General features: G+C 43.8%; 2 protein-coding genes across 2 annotated transcripts in view; both read left to right on the forward strand.

The window, feature by feature from the left end:
- Window positions 1–15,685, forward strand: part of Sdb (SAXO downstream of blistered) — a 40,722-nt gene extending 25,037 nt beyond the window's left edge. Inside the window, exons 4-7 of the mRNA XM_076368348.1 lie at window positions 3,843–4,279; window positions 4,816–5,018; window positions 5,140–5,315; window positions 6,256–15,685. Coding sequence (XP_076224463.1) covers window positions 3,843–4,279; window positions 4,816–5,018; window positions 5,140–5,315; window positions 6,256–13,792 — 8,353 coding nt within the window. The 3' untranslated portion in view covers window positions 13,793–15,685. The remainder of the gene's footprint in view (window positions 1–3,842; window positions 4,280–4,815; window positions 5,019–5,139; window positions 5,316–6,255) is intronic.
- Window positions 15,686–15,838: 153 nt separating this feature from the next.
- On the forward strand, window positions 15,839–20,680 carry LOC116427509 (uncharacterized). Its single transcript, XM_031977942.2, has 3 exons — window positions 15,839–16,366; window positions 17,562–17,746; window positions 18,059–20,680. Exons 2-3 carry the CDS (start codon window positions 17,640–17,642, stop codon window positions 19,995–19,997), a joined length of 2,046 nt encoding a protein of 681 aa, XP_031833802.1. The 5' UTR covers window positions 15,839–16,366; window positions 17,562–17,639; the 3' UTR covers window positions 19,998–20,680.
- The last annotated feature ends 1,617 nt before the right edge of the window (window positions 20,681–22,297 follow it).

Here is a 22,297-nt window from a genome sequence, read left to right on the forward strand (position 1 = left end):
ACGCTTAGTGTCGTACTGTAATGCACTGGTTTATAGAAATCTAAGATTTTTCGCTTCGTGTTTTTGTGGAAATTTGTCTGTCTTTGTTTTGTAGGATTTGAAACTATTAGATCTATCTTGTTATAGGCATTAAATTACATGGCATACCGTATCTACAATGAAATGAAGTCTATTGGGATTTATATTAGATTATTTGATTTATGTTAGATTTGATGAAGTATTAAATTTGAAACGAAATCAATTCTATTAGGCTTTATATCAGATTAGTGATTCTACATTAGATTAGACGCAACATTGAATCTAGAACTAAATGAATAGTGAATATTCAACAAAAACCAAAGTGTAACTGTTGAAAGACTGATAAGGTTTTTATTGTTATTCGTGTAAGGTGTGTTATAAATATTTTACTCAATCTAAATTCTATATTTCTAAATTTTTTCAATGTACCGAAAGAAGATATTAGTAGATCGATCATGTTGTCTATAATATTCTTACGCTCAGGCTAACCTATTTGCCCAAGTAGTGATTTACAAGAGGTTTATTGGATTAGCGAAGAAATAGGCTTCCTTCGAGGCGAATACGCAGAGTCAGTTCCTCTGTCAAATAAAAGAATCTTTGTCAGAGTGGAATGATCGATTCAATGATACGGGAGAAGCATTCAGAGGTTCCGGTCGTATTATATTCTTCATATTTTATACCTGTACCTCACTATAAAACTGTGTGTGCAGTGCCATTATCAATCTTTCCGATGATCCTCGCACTCCATTCATTCCTTCGTCATCTTTCGCAAGAAGGCTGCACAGTTTCGCGGAAAATGGAGTCTACAGCGCGTTTAACGCTACGATGCAACCCGAAAAGAGGTCAATCTACATGAAAAATGAATTAAGAATGCAGAATGGAATTTGTTCACGTGAATCATCGTTTCTAAATAAATCATTAGTAAGTCTTGATACTTGCGTCACAGTTGTATTATTCTCAAAGTAGATACATAAAGCAAGGAACAGTCACATCAATCAAGTCGATATACAAATTGAACTTTTTCAAATACAGGCTGAAAGATATTCTATTAATGTATCAAAAACGTGTCATGATTTGAAGTAACAATTAAGAATCATAAAACCGTGATATCGCTTAAGAATATCTATACAAATCCCAAAGCAAACTCAAGGCGCACCCTAATTCGGCCATTTAAACAATTTAATACATGGCACCGAAAATATTCTTATCGTTGCGAACGTGCAATCGCTGGAAAGTTTCAGTCAACATCGTAAAGAAAACTGTTAACACGTTGAGTGCCGAGTGCGTCATTCTCGGTTCACGCCAATTTTTGTAAGAAAATATGTTTCGTCGGACACATGATCGCGGACACGTAATAAAATAATATGATAATATTAAAAGTCACCAAAACTTCGAATATAACTTAATACCTTGCTTAACAGTAGAACAACCGAGCATTTAACACAATTAACATTGAAGCGAAGCTATTTATTTTCTAAATTTTCGAATATTTAACGGTTTCAAGGTATCAATAGTTGCGAAATAAGAAAACTGAAACCCGTTGTTTCCACGTGTGCGGTAGTTTTCGCGTTAAACAATCAATAAACTTTATAAGTAGAATATAACTAAAATCTCCTGTGGCATGGAACGTGTTAACAAGAGCACCGTAGAATTCCGTGCGAGTTCGTCGAACGTGACAAGTTCATAATTTTTCGAGTGCGTCGAATTTTTCATGGGCACTGACAGCCCATTCCTGTTAAATTCGGCTGGTCAATGGAAAGCGTGTCAGGCATTTTGGCGAGCGGCGCTGATCCTAATTGACATGGAGATTACGGTGTTGTCGCGGGGACACGTAACAGCCGCGATGTTTCCACGGCTCGTTAATTGCCAATTACAATATCGGGAAGCGATGAATAGCGCGGCGGTACTGATGGAATGCCTAAAAACATCGTTATCGCGTTGAGCGCCGCCGTCGCCGCCGCCGCCGATGACGTTCTTGTCGGAATAGAGCCGATTTTTGCGTGCAAAAGTCGACTCAACTTATCTAGCCTGGACGAAAAAAGAACGGGGATAAAGAAATAGGGAGGGAGCTTTGCACCGAATCGATTGCTTGGAATTAATTGACGATTGTTAGTCTATAATTGTAGATTTATCTTCATTGCTCGCGAGGTTAGATAACAGGCTAATCTTCGAAACTATTGCGATGATCGTTTAATAGCTCTAGAAGTCTAGACAATGCAGAAATCAGTTTTAACCCCTTCCCATGTAATTAAAAGAACCATTTTGCTATTATCGATTCACTGTTTTCAAAATAAGTTTGCAGTTACTACAATGAAGTGGAACATTTTTTTGCGATTCTTGTAAATTGTTAATAGTAGAACGTTAGTAAAGAAATAGTAGAGTAAGGTGTTAATCTGTGTAGTATGAGCAGAAATTGGCAAAGTGTGATCTGACGGTGTGCTGATAATAACGATCGAAATGTAACTGTTCATTCGATATATAGTTTCTGTTTGTTAATCCATCTACGATTACCTTGATACGATTAATAAAAATCTCGGTGATGTAAAACAGCTGTCTGTTAATTAATCGACAGATGTCAGGCATGGAAATAGATACGGACGTCACCTTTATTTTCATAATTCTTGTTTCCCTATCGTCGTTGATCGAGTGAAAGGAAGCAGAAAAAGAGAAAGGGGAATGTGGAAATTATGTATTTCTATATTTTTTTCTTTCATTCCTTAACGAGCGGAATGATTCAGTGCAGACGTGGCCGACGTAGCGAATGCGTTTCAATTATAGGCTTCCTTAACGTACGGTGCGCACGAAACGTAGCGTCCATTAGGAACCGTGGTCCACGACAATGATCACGTGCGTGACTGCAGTGACGTTTGCGGCCGCTATACTCGCTAGTTTATCAATGGACTAACGGCGGTTATCCCGCTAGCACGGGAGTCATGAATATTCTTGAGACGACGCGATGGTTTAACTGCCTTTGACATTTAATTAGGAGCATCTTATTGCCTACGTGCTGACCACCCAGGATTATTTATTAAATCAGAAACGGTACTTCCGTGTTGTGAATGATAATGTACAATGCAGTATATATCTCATCGATGAGCGTTTCTTTAAAATGTGAATATTAATAAATCATTTCAGGAAACGATATATTTAAACGAATTATTAAACGAATTGTATTATTTTTCTTCCTTTCGTACAGTGTTGATTGTACAATAGTAGTCAATTTGTCACGGTTAACACAAAAAAGGTGAGAGAAGTATTACAGACAGAATTTAGAAATGAAAAGAATGAAGTTCACCGGGATCAAGCTCGAGTCGCCATTGTTACGGCAGTCCCGTGCCATAGCACTGGCTTGATTTCCATAAGCGAAGCACGCGACTCAAAAATTTATGATCGTTCATTGCAAATTCTCCATTAACTGAATACAGTGCCATACTGAGTGAATTAGGTTGTATTAGAATTATGTAACATATACCGAAACGAACAGAATCAATATATTGTATTAACACGTTCACTGCCGAATCATCATCGAAATCCTATAGGGTTGAAACTATATCCTTAACGAAACAGACATTGAACATTTAAGACTTTTCACAAAAATTGCTCCGTTAACCATCCTGTATCTTATAAGTCCAACAAATTTGATTTGTTCGATATGTCCCGAGAAAATTCTTCTATTTCTTTAAAAGTTTCTCACTCAAATTTAGGTGACATGGCAATCCCAGCGTTAAAGACCTTCTATTGAAATTAGCTCTATCGATTTCTAATTTGATTTTCTTCATATTTGATCTTAACACTATACGCACCTGGCAAATTTTCCATTTCAGACTGCATCGTTGCCCGCACAACCTTCCGCAGGACCATTTGGAGATTCCCCGTGAGCCTGTGCACGCAGTGAGCTCGTATCGCGAGGAGTTCGACGAGAAACGTGTTGACAGGCAGACCATCTACCACCATGAAGATCACTTGCGGATGGAGGGCGACTTCATCGGCGAGAGGCGGACAGATTACGTGGCGACGAGGGGTGAGAGGGCACCGGTGAGGAAACCGCAGGATCACCTGAAGCCCGAGGGTGAATTCGTCGGTAGGCCGAAGGAGGAGGCGCCGACCAGGGGTGAAAGGGCTCCGGTGACGAAGCCGAAAGATAACTTGAAACCCGAAGGTGAATTCATTGGCAGGCCAAAAGAGGAGGCGCCGAAATATGGAGATCGCGCGCCGGTCAAAAGGCCACAGGACAACCTCAGACCCGAAGGAGAATTTGACAGTGAGTTAGCTAATATTACACCTTCGACACGAGGTATAAACAATAAAAATGTTCGAAGTAGAAACTGTATAAATTCGCTTTCAAAGTTAAGGATGACTAAGGTCTTTCTATCATTAATAACATTCTTTAGACACGTGTTTTATGATGTGATAACCAATTTGGGATTTCTGTGGATCTTTAAGTATTTCTGTACGAGAAGGTTCTATGTCTGTGTAGGTTATCAATTTTGAACATATATTGAGAGATATGTAAAATTGGATAGTTGACTTTCAGATTGTTTGATACTCGAACTACCAAGCAATCAAGCCTTTAAGGAAAATGTTCTTATCTTTTTAGTAACTATAGAACAAGGAAGCCAAAGTAGAACAATTCGATTCATCTGGTAGCTCCAGTGTTCAAAGTAACATCTCTGATGTTCCATTTTCTATTAATACTCACCCATTGTTTACTAAAACAGTCGGTAGCTAACCGCCTGGACAGTCTACAAAACTATTATCTCCAATTTAAAGGGTACCTAATTTCGATTTCTCGTTTAGCCACGACTACAACGGAGCTGGTGTTCACCGGAACGCCCGGTGAGCGACCGAGTCCGGTTCGTCGTAACACGTACACGAAGGTCGAGGGTGAATTCATTGACGCGACCACCACGAGGTCGGAGTACATCGATCATCGTACCGTGCAGCGTGCTGAGATCGTCAAGCGGACGGACAACCTCACGGTGGGAGAGGGTGAATTCACGGTGAGCGCGGGCTGATAGCTAAGAGGCTTGTTATCGGACGAGGGATGCATTCGGGAAAGATGTTCCAATTACTTTTATCGCGGGGTATATCAGCTAATCAACCTTTGGAAATCTGCTGCAGGGTGCCTCTCATCTCAAGGAGGATTTCCACAGTTACGACGTGATCGAACGAGAACCTCGACGACGGCTCACGTACGGCGATGAGGATGAGGACCGGTTCTACAGTAAGACCGACGTGGTCGAGAGCACCACGACCACGCAGGAGCAATATCGCACGTTCGACCAGATGGATTACAGGTAAAGCAGTGGTTCTTAACTTTTTTCCGCCAAATACGTGGGTTGCTGCAAAAGTTTCGGGAAAGTATGAGAAAAGCCAAAATAAGCTTGAACTAATAATTTAATCGTTTTTCGAAATATTATCCTTCGACATTAATACATTTTCCATTATGTTGTGTGCACCTTTTAAGCTTAAAAATGTGAAACTTGAAGAAAATACCAAACTGCATAGCAGCGCTAGAAATGACAGATTCTTGACACTTTTGCGGCAATCTGTATATGTAAGATATACACAATTGGGTTTTGCGACCTAAGAAAAATTTAATGAAATAGCAAGTGGAATTTTGTTCATTTTCATTAATTATGTTGAATAGTAATAGAATTATTAATCTTGTTTAATCGTAATTCAAATTATATTTTTAAACTTTGTTACTACTTTGTTGAAGATATGCTTATTAAATATAAGAAATTATTGTTTACATGCTTTGTAGAAAATTGTTCGTGATCCATTAAAGACAACGAATGAGTTAATTTGAAGTTGCAGGCTGTAGATTAAGAACTCTTGAGGATGCGATGCAGTGTACGAAATGCATTAGATTAGTTATTTTCATTGAGGAATTAAGTAGTAATCCGCTGTTTGACAAGCGTGTATCTTTAATAAGTAAGGCTGGGTTAGATAAAGAGTGATTAGTGATGACATCAGTCCAGATATAGATCTGAAACATTAAAGTAAAATGAAATTCTTAACTCACATTTCGAGAAATGAAGATTAAAGGTGGATAAAATATTGCATACTTAACTTTGAAATATCTCAAGGACAAGTTTAGAATCCTTCAAAGATAACGTTGAATATCGTTTGTACTATACATCATGGATAATATTTGTTGTTTTGTTATAATCAGTTACTAACAATTTCGAATTCACGTGGCATTTTCAATTTGGTTCTATTTGAATATCCCAGGAGTACCGCCGTGTTCAGACGAGATGACAACTTGAAACCAGAAGGACCATTCGAGGGTGTTCCCCACACGAAGGACGACTACGTGGTGCCAGCGATAACCAGGAGACCGGAGCCGCAGAAGCCGAAGGATAATTTGAGGCCGGAAGGAACATTCGAGGGAAGGCCGAAAGACGATTACATGCCAACAAGGGGTGAAAGGGCGGACGTGAAGAGACCGCAGGACAACCTGAGACCCGAAGGACCATTTGAAGGACGTCCCAAAGACGACTTTTCGCCTAAAAGAGCTGAAAGACCTGAATTCAAGAAGCCTCAGGATAATTTGAGACCCGAGGGACCCTTCGAAGGTCGTTCTAAAGATGATTACGTGCCAACAAGAGGCGAACGTGCGGATGTTAAACGTCCAGAGGATAATCTGAGACCGGAGGGACCGTTTGAAGGAAGACCAAAAGATGACTTTTCACCTAAAACAGCTGAAAGACCTGTAGTGAAGAGGCCTCAGGATAATTTGAGACCGGAGGGTCCATTTGAAGGAAGGCCTAAGGATGATTATAAGCCTACGAGAGGTGAAAGGGCTGATGTTAAACGGCCGGAAGATAATCTAAAACCCGAAGGACTCTTCGAGGGACGGCCTAAAGACGACTTCACACCGAAGTCAACTGAACGTCCAGATGTGAAGAGACCACAAGATAACTTGCGACCAGAAGGACCGTTTGAAGGACGTCCAAAAGATGATTTCTCTCCGAAATGGGCTGAACGTCCTGAGGTAAAAAGACCAGAGGACAATTTGAGACCGGAAGGACCATTCGAAGGTCGTCCTAAGGATGACTACAAGCCGACCAGAGGTGAAAGAGCAGACGTAAAGAGACCTCAAGATAACTTAAGACCAGAAGGACCTTTCGAGGGTCGTCCGAAAGACGATTTCTCACCAAAACGTGCCGAACGTCCGGATGTCAAGCGTCCAGAGGATAATCTGAGACCTGAAGGTCCATTCGAAGGTCGCCCGAAAGATGATTTCACTCCGAAATGGGCTGAACGTCCTGAAGTCAAGAGGCCACAAGACAATTTGAGGCCAGAAGGTCCCTTCGAAGGACGTCCAAAGGATGATTTCTTGCCTAAGACAGCGGAACGTCCGGAAGTTCGAAAGCCTCAAGACAATCTTCGTCCTGAAGGTGTTTTCCAGGACCGTCCTAGGGATGAATATACACCTGGCGAGAAACGCAAGCCGATCAGGCATCCGGATAACCTATATCCAGAGGGAGAGTTTGAGAGGCCAGGTTTGACGCCATATGGACCCGGTGAAAGAGCGCCAATCGTGCGACATCCAGACAACTTGTTTCCTGAAGGAGACTTTCCGGATAGGGAACGCGCAACTTTCACTCCTGCGGAACGGAGAACGCCTATCAAACATGATGATAATCTTCGCCCCGAAGGACCATTTGAAGGACGGCCTAAGGATGACTTTTCACCGAAGAGAGCTGAACGTCCTGATGTCAAGAGGCCACAGGACAATTTGAGGCCAGAAGGTCCGTTCGAAGGACGTCCAAAGGATGATTTCTTGCCTAAGACAGCGGAACGTCCGGAAGTTCGAAAGCCTCAAGACAATCTTCGTCCTGAAGGTGTTTTCCAGGACCGTCCTAGGGATGAATATACACCTGGCGAGAAACGCAAGCCGATCAGGCATCCGGATAACCTATACCCAGAGGGAGAGTTTGAGAGGCCAGGTTTGACGCCATATGGACCCGGTGAAAGAGCGCCAATCGTGCGACATCCAGACAACTTGTTTCCTGAAGGAGACTTTCTGGATAGGGAACGCGCAACTTTCACTCCTGCGGAACGGAGAACGCCTATCAAACATGATGATAATCTTCGTCCCGAAGGACCATTTGAAGGACGGCCTAAGGATGACTTTTCACCGAAGAGAGCTGAACGTCCTGAAGTCAAGAGGCCACAGGATAATTTGAGGCCAGAGGGTCCTTTCGAAGGTCGTCCAAAGGATGACTATGTACCGACTAGAGGTGAACGCGCGGATGTTAAACGCCCAGAGGATAATCTCAGACCGGAGGGACCATTTGAAGGAAGGCCAAAGGATGACTTTTTACCGAAGAGAGCTGAACGTCCTGAAGTTAAAAGGCCCCAGGATAATTTGAGGCCAGAGGGTCCTTTCGAAGGACGTCCAAAGGATGACTATGTACCGACTAGAGGTGAACGCGCGGATGTTAAACGCCCAGAGGATAATCTCAGACCGGAGGGACCATTTGAAGGAAGGCCAAAGGATGACTTTTTACCGAAGAGAGCTGAACGTCCTGAAGTTAAAAGGCCCCAGGATAATTTGAGGCCAGAGGGTCCTTTCGAAGGACGTCCAAAGGATGACTATGTACCGACTAGAGGTGAACGCGCGGATGTTAAACGTCCAGAGGATAATCTTAGACCGGAGGGACCATTTGAAGGAAGGCCAAAGGATGACTTTTCACCGAAGAGAGCCGAACGTCCAGAAGTCAAGAGGCCTCAAGACAACTTACGTCCTGAGGGTGAATTTGAGGTCCCACAAAAGCCTGTGTTCGGTCCTGCCGAGAGACGTACACCCATCAAGCATCCCGACAACCTTCGTCCCGAGGGAGACTTCGAAAGACCAGATCACGAAGAGTATCGTCCAGCCGAGAGACCAGATGTGAAGAAACCTAGAGACAATCTGAAACCTGAAGGTGACTTCGAGCGTCCACAGCCTGAGAAGGTTGCTCCAGCTGAAAGGAGGACACCCATCAAGCACCCAGACAATTTAAAACCTGAAGGAGAATTCGTCGGCAAGCCCAAGGACGACTTCACGCCTACTAAAGGCGATAGGGCAGTGGTCAAGAGGCCGGAAGACAATCTAAGGCCAGAAGGTCCCTTCGAAGGTCGTCCTAAAGATGACTATCAACCTGTCCGTGGTGAACGTGTCGAGATAGTAAAGAGAACTGACAATCTTCGAATGGAAGGAGACATCGAGACCTACAGGTCCAGGGATGAGTTCTCGCAGTTCTTGATCCATGAGAGGGCGGAAGTAATGAAGTACCAGGACAACCTCCGCATGGAAGGTGAGTTCACCGACGTCAGAACTAGGGACGATTTCAAAGTAGTTAGGGGTGAACGTGTGGACATTGTCAGACATCCGGATAATTTGAAACCGGAAGGTTCCTTCGAAGGTCGTCCGAAGGATGACTTCAGTCCGAAGAAAGCAGAGAGGCCAGAAGTCAGGAGACCTGAAGATAACTTGAAGCCTGAGGGAGAGTTCATTGGCAGACCGAAAGAGGAGACACCAACGAAAGGTGAAAGAGCGCCGATTAAGAAACCTGTGGACAATTTGAAACCCGAGGGTGAATTCGAAAGGCCTGAGAAGACACCATTTGGTCCAGCTGAAAGAAGAACTCCAATCAAGCATTCTGACAACTTGAGACCTGAAGGCGACTTCGAGAGACCGCGACCAGAGGAATTTAGACCCGCTGAGAGGCCAATTGTCAAGAAACCACAAGACAATCTTTATCCTGAAGGTGAAATCGAGATGCCAGAGAGGAAACCGTTTGGCCCGGCTGAAAGGAGGACTCCGATCAAACACGCGGACAACTTGAAGCCTGAAGGAGATTTCGAGAGACCTCAGCCGGAAGAGTTCAAACCTGCTGAAAGGCCAGTAGTGAAGAGACCGGAAGACAACTTGAAGCCGGAAGGTGACTTCGTTGGACGTCCGAGGCAAGAAGCTCCGAAGAGAGGCGAGAGGGCTGATGTCAAGAAACCGAGGGACAATCTCTATCCAGAGGGAGAAATAGAGGTACCAGAAAGGAAACCAGTTGGTCCTGCTGAAAGGAGGTCACCTATCAAGCATTCGGATAACTTAAAACCCGAAGGAGAATTTGAAAGGCCGCGACCTGAAGAATTCAGACCCGCTGAGAGGCCAATCGTCAAGAAACCCCAGGACAATCTGAAGCCTGAAGGTGACTTCATCGGACGGCCGAAGGAGGACACTCCGCTAAAAGGTGAAAGAGCAGATGTCAGAAGACCAGAGGACAATCTGAAGCCAGAAGGAACCTTTGAGAGGCCTGAGAGACAACCGGTAGGTCCCGCTGAGAGAAGAAGCCCTATTAAACATCCAGATAACCTGAGGCCCGAAGGCGACTTCGAGAGGCCAGAATACGAACAGTATAGGCCCGCTGAAAGACCTGAAGCGAAGAAGCCCAAGGACAACTTGAAGCCGGAAGGAGAGTTCGAAAGACCGGAGCCGAAGAAGATTGGTCCAGCTGAGAGAAGGACCCCCATCAAACACGCGGACAACCTGAAACCTGAAGGTGACTTTATAGGAAAGCCAAAGGAAAAAGCTCCGAAACGCGGAGACCGTGCAGACGTGAAGAGACCTCGGGACAATTTGCGGCCAGAGGGTGAATTCGAGAGGCCAAGTAAGTCTCCCGTTAAGCCAGCTGAGAAGAGGACACCCATCAAGCATCCGGATAATCTTAAACCAGAAGGAGAGTTCGTTGGTAGACCCAAGGACGATTACAAGCCGACGAAAGGGGAACGCGCTGATGTGAAGAGGCCTGAGGACAACTTGAAACCCGAAGGTCCATTCGAAGGTCGACCGAAAGATGACTTTGTCCCAGTTCGGGGTGAGCGTGTCGATATTGTGAAACGTACGGACAACCTACGAATGGAAGGAAACATTGAAACATATAGGTCCAGAGACGAATACACTGACTTCTTGATTAGAGAGAGGGCAGAGGTCACCAAGTATCAGGATAATCTACGAGTAGAGGGAGAATTCACGGATGTGAGGACACGAGATGACTTCAAGGTAGTCAGGGGCGAGAGAATGGAGGTGGTGAAGCACCGGGACAATCTAAAACCAGAGGGTCCGTTTGAGGGTCGTCCTAAAGATGATTATTCACCAAAGAAGGCGGAAAGACCGGAAATTAGAAAACCCGAGGACAATTTGAAGCCTGAAGGAGAGTTCGAGAGGCCAGAGAAAGCACCTGTTGGTCCTGCGGAGAGACGATCGCCAATCAAACATCCCGACAACTTGAAACCCGAGGGACAGTTCGCGCAGAGGCCTAAGACACCGACACCTACCAAAGGCGACAGAGCAGCAGTGAAGAAGCCTAAAGATAATCTACGTCCCGAAGGTGACTTTGACAGGCCAGTGAAGTCTCCGGTTGGTCCAGCTGAAAGAAGATCACCTATCAAACATCCGGATAACTTACATCCAGAAGGTGACTTCACTGGAAGACCTAGACAAGATGCACCGACGAGAGGCGAACGCGCTGACGTGAAGAAACCGAAGGACAATTTGCACCCCGAAGGTGAATTCGCGAAGAGGACACCTCAGAAGGTTGGCCCAGCCGAGAGACGTACACCCATTCGTCACGAGGATAATCTACATCCTGAAGGTGATTTCTACGTCTCACCCAAGGACGACTTTGTCCCAAAGAAGGGTGAACGTGCGCCTGTTAGGAGGCCTCAAGACAATCTCCGACCTGAAGGCGAAATGGAGGTTAGCCCATCCTCTAAGGATGACTATAGACACGTGAACGGTGAACGTGTGGAGATTCGTCGTCACGAGGATCATCTGAGAATGGAGGGTGAGATCGATGTTCGTCGATCTCGTGATGATTACAAGAGGATCACTAAAGTGGAGAGGGTGGATGTGAGGAAGAGGGAAGATAACTTGAAGATAGAAGGCGAATTCACTGATATTCGCCGCAGGAACGACTACACACATATGGTCGCTGACAGGACACCTGTCAAAAGGCATCCCGACAACCTGCGCCCTGAAGGAGACTTCGAGCGTCCTCAAAAGACGCCGCTGGGTCCTGGCGAACGTAGAACTCCTATCAGACACCCGGACAATTTGAAGCCTGAAGGTGACTTCGAAAGAAGAACACCTGAGAGGGTTGGTCCTGTTGAGCGTCGGTCCCCTATTCGTCATTCAGATAATTTGAAACCGGAAGGAGACTTCGTTGCCAGGCCACGAGACGATTTCACACCTAAGAGGGCTGAGAGAGCTGAAGTGATTCGCCGGGAAGATAACCTGAAGATGACAGGTGAATTCCAGGATACTACTTCTCAGAGATCTACTTACACTGTTGTTCGTGGTGAGCGGGCGGAAATCAAGCGCCACGAAGATAATCTGAAGCTTAGCACCGGGACCATGGAAACAAAGACTACTAACAGGGACACCTTTACGCCTACCAAGAAGGAAGACTCTCCAGCTGGTAGAACCACCAGCCGCAAACATCACATGGAATCGTCGATCACTCTGGGTGACGATCACGCAGCTATGAGCACGATGACCACTCAGAGGAATTACAACACGTTCACCAAACGCACTGCCAAGGAGGTAGCCGCGAAGATCAGCAGCATGGAAATTGACACTAGGAGAAACGTGTCTGCAGAGTCCAGAACCCTAGAAAACGGTACCACGGTCACCACTGTAAGAAAGACTACCCACTCCGGCGAAAGAATTTCGTCCTCTCAAAATATTCAACAACACGGTCAACAGGTTGTATCCGATCATCGCGCCATTCAACCGTCCGATGGTCCTCATTCCGACTCCAGGAGGTCTCTAACCAATCAGCAATACACAAACGAACACCACCAGAGGGTACATTCCAGCGAGCAACATTTAAGATCTCAAAATCTATCTCACAGTCGACGCGTTGTAGACGACAGGTCCTTGATGGATGCCCAGACTCAGCGTAGTCATACCAGTGAAAGCAACCAGCGACAACTGGAGAGACACCAAGAGTCCAGCAAGCGAGATTACGTTAATACTCAACATATAGAGTCTAGGCAATCCTCTAGCAGGCAGAAGCAGCTGCACGAGCAGCACACTGTCTCCAGCCAGGCTCGCTTCAACACGAGCCAGTCCAGCAGCAGCGCCGAGTTCAGGCAAGCAATCAGTGGCCAGTCTATAGACAGATCGCAGGTCGACTCGGCTCTGACGAAGACGAGCCACCACAGGAAGAACGTGATCTCTTCGTCGTCAGCAGATGTCACTAACTCAGTGCTGCACCGTCGAGGTGTCACCACGTCTACGGAAGCTTTGCATACTATTTCCTCCACAGCTGCTGATCAGAAGAAGAGCATCTCGAATCTTGCGGAAAGCGGCCAGTACATCAGCAACTCGAGCCAGAGCAGCGACAGGAAGAGCCTGACCTCTTTGCACAGGAGCAATAAAGATGTAAACCCTTGGGCGTCCTCTTCGTACGAACGTCCGCAGAGAATAGTCAGACAGGATAACCTGACAGTGGGTGGGAAATTTTATTCGCACAGCGAGGCGAAGAATTACGGCAACTTCAGCAGCCAGAAGGTCGAGAGGGTCCACAGGCAGGCGAATGTGTCTCACATCAGTTTAGGGGATGGGTCCACGGTTACCTCTAGCATGTATAGAAGGGAGTACGCGCCCAAGCACAAGGGACCTTGCCCTGCCGCCCTGATTGAAGCGAAACAGGCGCCGTTCAAGCACACCAGGGACACTCAGAAGCACAAGTTCTACATGCCAGTTGTCACTAATTAAGATTCCATCACGGCCGTTTGATTGAGGATACGGATATCATGAGTCTCGAAATTGATTTTTTCTTTTCTTGCTTCTCTTTCTGGTTGATCTTTTATTCCAGGAGAATAAGAATTAATTTAGTTTCCTTTTTTCCTGAATTTGGAAGGTCCAATCGACTCATGGATTTTGCATTTGACAATGATGAAATTAGGATCAACATTTACGCTGCGAGGTTTGACAAGGATGATTGAATGAATTATTCGACTTGTGTCTACGTTTTGTTTAAATTCACTGTTAGATTACGGATTTTTGTACCATCGCGAAGTATGAACACCTGCGAGAAGCGATGTTTAATGAAATTGAACAGTTTCGTTCTTAATTTTCGGATTCAGGAGAAGAATTTGGAGAATTCAGTGTTTTTTTTCAAAATAGCGATTTTCAAGAATACACGAAGGAAGTAACTAGCAGCGTAAAGGTTGGAGAAGTTCGAGGGAATAGCGGGCTATGATAAATTCGCGTCGTTCGAGCGATATTCCTTTTCTGAGAGTGTAGAATCGCGAGCCTACGTATGTAAAAATGTGTTCATACGGGCAGGGTGTAAAATAAAAGAGAAACATTTGAACCTGAAAGTTGTTCAAGGAATCACGCGAACTTCTGAGACGAGGTTTGTACACGTACAAAGATTTCACGTCTCAGAAGTCGCAGCAAATATAATATAAACTTGATTACGTTAACGTAAACTTCACTTTACACCCTGTATAAAAAAGCCACTTTTATCCTTTGGGAAAGGATACGATCAGACTGCGAATTACGTACACTTATATGAACACGAACACGATAAAATCGGAGGTTCGCGTAAGGAAGAATAAAATTTCTATTTCATATCGAGTGTAATGGATATCTGAGTAGATAAAGTAAATTATTCTTTCATATTTGTTTATATTAGTTATAGAATACGCGAATGAGAATTTTTGCAGTTGCGAAGAGAACCGTCGCAAGCCGCATACTTTCCAATTAAAGACACAAGAATCAAGACTTATTACATCAATCACCTTTCTAATTTTCAGTCTACAAATTCTACCGATTCGAAGAAAATTTATTTCTTATAAAATTGTTTGAGTTCACGTAAAGTTGAAGTTCAGTATTCTCACATTTGTGTTCGCGAGGGAAGAGAATTCTCTTTTAGTACATCGAATGTCGTGGGGGTCATCGGTGACTCCCAACAAATTCGAATTACCATAGTTCACTCAATTAAACAATGATTATTTGAAAACATTTCTGTATTATAAGTAATGCTACCTAATACGGCGATATTCAGCTAAATGAACGTGCAATGATAATAATGCAGTTCAATCGACTGATTAAATATTATATTTTTTCCATTTTCTGTATTTTGCTCTATGAAATCATGCGGCATGGAACGTGTTAAAAACGCAGCTTGCGACGCGTTCGGTGCCAAACGAGTGGCAGGTGGAACGTTGGACTGTGAGAGCGCGTAGATCAAACTCGTTTAAGGTTTCGTTGATCACTTTAAGCCACGTGTATTACAAAGCAATAACTAGAGCTTAAATCCGTGATACGAACGGGCCCACGTCCACGGTGACTCGGGCCCGTTCACACTTAGAATAGGTGGTAGCGTTTCTGTCCGCTTCGATTTTATATTCAATATTCTTCTACCCTGCTGGTAATCGTATCGCATCGACCCTCCCACGCTTCCCCTAACACCATGGAACCCTGCATTAACATACATTCTAAGGAATAAAAGTTGTAACCGCGTGACATGGGGTGAACACCCCTGGCTGGCGTCCGTCGTCGATTATTATTTCCGTTCTTTTCTCTATATTTTTGTTTCTATGATTTAATTATTACCTGTTTCGTTGTGTTCTCGATCGAATAAAGATGTTTCGCAATTAATTTATTGTTTATCCATTCTTACCCCTTCGAGGTCGCACGATCTGCGAGCATTTTTTTCGGAACCTTCGACGTTCCTTTTCGTTTCCATTTTCGATGTACGATTATAATTAAAATAACGGAGTGTTAAATATTCTTTATATTATTCAGTTATTACAAAAAATTATTCATTTAAAAATGGATGTAGGAAACTGCAGATCGGTTTCTCCTGGATATAGATTGTACAGAGGACAGTACCGTACACGTACATTTCTGCAAGTGACATCTTTATCGTTGATCGACAGTTTTTTCAGGTTTTTTATCATCCTTACAACAATGACAACCAGGAGCTGTTCGCAAACAGTGTGAACAACCGGAGCTCTGTGGACTGCGAGTGATATTCTTTTCGAAAAGATTCTTTAAACTTTCGCGTAGTAACGGTGAACGTATTGAGTAATTCGTTTTACCGTTCACGCAGTTGTCTTTTCGTTATTAATCACGCGGAAGATAACAGTAGCTCGTGTATGTAAGCCGGATTTACATACGATCGAGCGAACAAAAGTCCGCGATACAGAGGAACACATCGAGGCACACTTCCCAATCGCGAGTCGATTTACACGTGCATTGTACATATCGGTAGCAAAATGTGTATGTAAATAAAGTAACGAGGCAGAATGCATCATGAGAATGCAATGACAAAGCAAAGTGAGTAATACAACTGCAATCGAGCAAAAGGCATTCGTTTTAGGTAATTGGAAATGTTCACTCGGTTTTCATGTTCTTTATTGGCAGCCTAGTTCCTTTGATCCTTTGAATAGTCGTCATTACTGCCAATAACTGATAAACGCTAAAATTATATCAATCCTCCGGAAATCGAAGTTGACATTTGAAGGCATGAGTATAAAACACTTTTGAAACTCTTGGAAACTGTCATTCTGCTCTCTACTGCTAATGTATGCGTAGAAACGTGTGTATTTTGAAATGATGATGTAACGTGCCGTTCGACGCTGATTACAGCGACACGTTCGTCAGAGCATTTTATCGCGAGCACTGGCAGCGAATCGAAGAATTCACGAATACCGTCTCGATTATAATAATCTTTGTGTAAATACGTTGTATGATCGTGTGTAGTTCAATGTGCGATAATAAAGAGATTATTTTGTATAATGCAACTGTTACTCTCTTGGCCAAGTCCGAATTCCATGTTCCGTTATCTGAAAGCGTTATTTTTTACTGAACGTCATACGCGGTTGACATTGAAATTCTTTATCTCTGTATTATGCATAAGATCTCTTACGAAAGCATTTGAATAACAGGAATAATTTCACGATTCAGTTTGTAACGAATGCGGATTTTGTGCATTTATAATAAACACGAGTTTATGCAATATTAAGTAATGGAATGCTCGCATAAATTGAATAACCTAACTTTGCTTTTCAATTATTAACCCTAATCGTACCACGTGTTTTTATAACGAATCATACCACGATGTGACTCTCAATCACTTGTGAGTATAAGAGGAATGATTAAAATGTTATTGTTTTTGTTTATAGGGCCCAAATTTTAAGAGCCTAAAAATGCTTTTGGAAATGCAATATAAAAGTTAACATGTGACTCAAAGTTACATCGTGGTCCGATTAGAGTCAAAGTTCTTAAACGAAGAAATGAATTTCTATGTAACCCTTACTTCTATAAATCGCGTTGGGAAATTATTGTTTTGCACAAAAATCCGTCGTCTGGTTATGAGAATGAAATTGAATGAGTGTAATGTCATAAAGTCGATTTGCAAAGTAATGAAAATAATTGTCGATCGGAACAAAAGTGGTCGCTCGGTCGACCATGGTCTACCGTTGCCTCATTCACGAGGCATCAATGTCAACCAATTATTCTTCCTTGACAGAAACATCAAAATATGAGAGTAACCAAGCGAGCTAATTTAGAAGAGATCGGTATGCTGCGATGATCCGTGTATGAGATCATGAATGAAAGATTCTGGTGCAGATACGCGTATATACTCGTCCTGTCGGTGCTGTTTCACTCTTTCCTTTCCTGCTGCAACTTTGAAAGCTTCAATGATGCCTCCAGGTACTGGACAACCCTTTTGTTTTAGCTCCTACAGCAATGGCGTCGCTTTCTTGGCTCGATTGCTTGCTTGAGTAGCTTTTGTCGGTACAATCTAGTCACTACGTTTCGCAACTTCATACAAACCCACGGTTTTCTCAAAATAGTTCAAAGAAATAAGTATTAATTAAACTTCTAATTCCTGCACACTTATTTTGTTCCATTGAATCCTACATGAGAAATGCTAAAAACATGATTAAGGCACGTTTCAACTACATTTTACCCATAATTATATTCTTCCATTAACCTTGTATTTTTTTTACCATTTTCTAAAAGTGCTGAAATCAACAATTTCGCCGAGGAGCAACGTGTAAACCCAGACCCATCTATCGAGCGAATTTTCCTGAGTCCAAACGAAAGGAAAAATGCTATAAGGGAGCCGAAATTAACGTCAGAAACGCACAAGATTTCATCTCAATCTTTGGCGAGTCCTAATCATGTACGGGTAAAGCGAGGGAACACTGCCAAGAAGAACAATCGGAGAAGCCTAAGTGAAGCCTCGAAACCAGCGGAAAAACGTGCAGTTTCAGTGAAGGACAGCAAATCCTCTTCAAGATCCGATCGCTCTTTAAACGTTGCAAAGCTTGGCAGCAAGACGTCAACCGATTACGAAGCTGCACTTGATCAGAAAAGACCCGAATACGCGGACGAGATCGAGGACGAGTCATCTTTTAACGCTGAAGATGATAGGTCAGCTAGTTACAAAGCTAGTGAATTCAAACTCTCCGAGGACACTGGGCGATTCATCGATCAAGAAGAAAGGTCCAGCTTGTACGACGACTCGGAAGCTAAGGACGTCGTGAAAAGAGGCATCGTTTCAGCGGAGGACTACGAGGAATTCGACGAGGAACCGTTCGACGAAGCGGAAGATACGGTCGCTGCCCAGGATGAAGGAGAATCGTTTGAAGAGGACGCTGGGAGAAGGAGGACAGAACGCAACGAGGGCAGAGTGAAGAGGGAGCACTCGAAGAGAGAGGTTCCAGTGAAAACTGAAGGTTCAGCAGCTTCTGATGATCCTGCGAAGAGCTCTGAAGTGTCTTTGAAAGACGCCAAGCCAGCGAAAGATGCGACCATAGCCGAGGGTCAGGCTAGCAAGTTGGGGAAGGATTCTCAGGTGACGGAGGATGGGCAGGCTAAACAGGAGAAAGATGCTAAGGCTACCGAAGATCAAGCTAACAATGCGGACCAAGTGTCCAATGATCAGACGGATCAGTCGAAGAGAAACATTGCTGATATACAAACGAATGATGGATTTAAAGTGGTTCCCGATGGAGATACAGTGGATACTAAACAGTCTGTAGTTGCAAATGATCAGATGGAAGCTGGCGCTAATGAGAATTCGAAGCCAGTGAACGAGGAACATCCAATAGCAACGGAAGAAGGGAAGATAGTAGACAAGATCAGCTCATCGAACGATGAGAAGGGAGCCAACGATCGACCAGGTCTAGATGGAGCTACGAAAATTGAGGATACAAAAGTAGCTGAAGCTCCAAGCCCAGACACTGCGAAGATAGATGCTCCAGCTAGCAGTCCAGAAGCCAAAGTCTCAGAGGACACCGCGAAGTATGAGAATCCTTTGAATACCGACACTCAGACCGCGGAGCAATCTGACAAGGACTACGAAAAGCACATGGAGGAACAGATTCAGAGAAAGATAGACTCGATTAAGGAGGAGATCAAACGCGAGATCGCTAAAAACGAGCAACTGAAGGAGATCGAAAGGAATAACGCTAGGTTCGACGAACTTCTTGATCAAGAGGAGGAGGAGGAAGAGGAAGAGCAACAGGCTGCAGAGGCTGAGTCCTCGGGGATGAAGGAAAACCTTTCGAAGAGGTCAGCCCGAAATTTGGACAAGTCTCAGACGCGCAGCAATGGGGATAAGCGATCGGTGAGATTGCAGAAGAGGCAGAAAGAGAGTATGCAAACTTCAGGTAGTTCGGATTCGAGATTGGAGAAGAAATCAGCTAGACAGAAGGTTGGAAAACGATCGGTTGGTTCAAGTCAGCTGGACCAAGGTTCGAACGTGATGTCACTGAAGAAACGTAATTCTCCGAGGGAGGTGTATCTTGTGAGAAGGGATCGTAACGCGGGCAAGAAGAGGAGGAGGAGAAGATCGGGGGAGGCTACATTGTCGGAAATGGGAAACGTTAAGTTTCAAGAGCGTTCGGCTGCTTCCGGTGCTCGATTGCGGGGAGACCTGAAGGTAGAGGATTGATTTAGATACTCATGCAATAAAGCACCCTAGCAATTAAGACTCTTTAGTCAAGTTCAGATAAACAATTTGTTACAAATTTATTTGGCTAATCATTGCTCCCACTTCGGACATTCCTCTTGACGATTGCAGCTTCATGGACTTAAGGTACCCACAGACATCTACGTTATAGAATGTTTTGTTCAAGTGTATTAAGGTTTCTCTGACACTAGGTTTGCGGAACGAGTCAATTCGAGGCGTTCTGAATTTTATAAACATCATTTAATAAATGTTTATGTGGATTTTGAGTGATGTTATCGCGCGAGTATTCCAATCGTCTATTTTTCAAACCCTAATTTCCAAGATCTAATTGTGAGATAGTCCATTTTGCTAAGAACAACAGAACAAATTGTGCAATGAAAATCCGTAAATCTAGCGTTAGTAGCACTGATATTTCAGAACGATAGACAAAAGTTTGCATTGCGTGTGACGTTTGTACGGATCTTAAGTCTCCTGTAATTAGCGAGTAATTCGAAGTTGAGTTAGGTGTCTCGTCATGTATAAGCCGTCCTACTAACAGTCCCAATCGCCGGCGCTGTCCGAAGATGAAAAGGCACTGGCACAGCTAGCTGCCTCGCCAGAAAAGAAATCAGGATCTGTGGCTTCGCTGACAGGAAATGCTGAAGAGCTTAGTCCAATCGCGAATATTTACGACGATGCTTTCGGAGGCCTGCAAGGGGAATCTGGACTGGCTCTCGCTCGATTTAAGAGGATCAAACGAGTCCTGCGACCCCAAACTTCGAAGACCTAGCACCGAGTTCTGCTCTAGTTGATTTTGCTCGGCTTTTAAGGGTGTTAAGTGTTTTTGATACTTCAACGAAGAACCAGCGTTAACATACATTAATATAAAGGCAACAAACGCCGTTGTTACCTTTTGGCGGGGTTAACGATGTACAGTGTACGATACAATAAAATAATATTAAACTTAGAGTCTGTCGATACTTCATTCGTAGACGTAACAAAGAGCGTCTCGGACAAATGGGATCACTTAAATGTGTTTACCCGAGTTAGTGTTCTCTAAAAACTCCTTGCTGTATAATTCTTTTTGCGATTAAGCTTGACTAACCAATTTTCATATCAATAATTTGCAAGAAATGCGAAAATAAGTTTCATTTCTTGTAGGTACGCGTTAACTTTGAAGGTGAAATATCGAAAATTATATAATATTCTTTCTGAAAGTTGTTCCTGTATTTAATCAAGACACCCTGTGTCAGCTACAAGAATATCTAGAACACTCTCACAAGGGTGCAGCACCCTCTCTTCACTGAAATATCGCGAACGAGCTAATTACTAGCCACGTGGAGATGGAATATTCATCGACCGCGGTCGATAAGGTGATATAATCATCGATACTTTCCTGCACAGATAAGCTTCCACGTGTTCCTAAAGCACGATCCACCTGGAATCGACTTTCCTAAGTCTGAACAAGATCTCGAGTACCATAACGTATAATTGACTGATCGAATGAAATTAGAACGTAGGAATTTGGCAAATAAATTTTTTGATCTACTAGAAATCATGGGAGAACGAGAGGGGGGGGGGGAGACAGAGAAAATATGAGTGTCTAGGTGTGTGAGAGAGAAGAACAGAGAGAGAGATAGAGAAAGAGAGAGACAGACAGAGAGGTGTCCAGGCAAATACACATAGACACATTCGTAGACGTTCAAGATTTAATAACAAAGATACGATTAAACACGCAGAAGACACATAGATCGTTAACCCTCTTTTTTGTGCGCTTACATTTTATCGGGGGCGTGGGGAGGGTAGGGCAAGCAGGCGGTTGCGGTGGTGGATCTTTTGGAGGGGGATGAGATTGACGTTGGTTCTCGGCACGAGCGAGCCCCGCCCTCCCCTTGCTTTTTTCTTTTTGTTGTTTTTCGATAATTCGTCGTCGTCCAACTTCTCCTCGAATCGCCGCGTTCTACTTTACAACAATATGAAACAATTTTATTTACATATCGACGGGCGTTAGGGCCACGGGCGTGTCGTGCGAGAGATTGCCGAAGGTACGACACAGTCACTTTCGTTCTCTTCTTTTCCTTTTTCTACTTTTTCTCCGTTCGTTCGATCTCAGTTTTTCTTTTTCTCTTACTTCTCGATTCTTTTCACCGTGCGTTCATTCATCGGTTTCATTCGTACCGTGCGACGTTATGCGTCTGGGGCTCGCAAACTCTCCGATCGAGGCCCCGCTACAAAAGGATAACACTCGCGGGACCTCGATCGCGACTCGATCGGTCGCGGTTGGATCCTCGCGTCTTGTAACG

Source organism: Nomia melanderi, chromosome 6 (genome assembly GCF_051020985.1).
Source record: "Nomia melanderi isolate GNS246 chromosome 6, iyNomMela1, whole genome shotgun sequence".
NCBI lineage: Eukaryota > Metazoa > Arthropoda > Insecta > Hymenoptera > Halictidae > Nomia > Nomia melanderi.

Excerpts from the sequence above, each read along its gene's own strand:
- LOC116427509 (XM_031977942.2), top strand. The coding sequence starts at position 17,640 with ATGAATGAAAGATTCTGGTGCAGATACGCGTATATACTCGTCCTGTCG. Across the intron at positions 17,747-18,058 it reads AGCTTCAATGATGCCTCCAG|TGCTGAAATCAACAATTTCG; the intron begins GTACTGGACAAC and ends ATTTTCTAAAAG.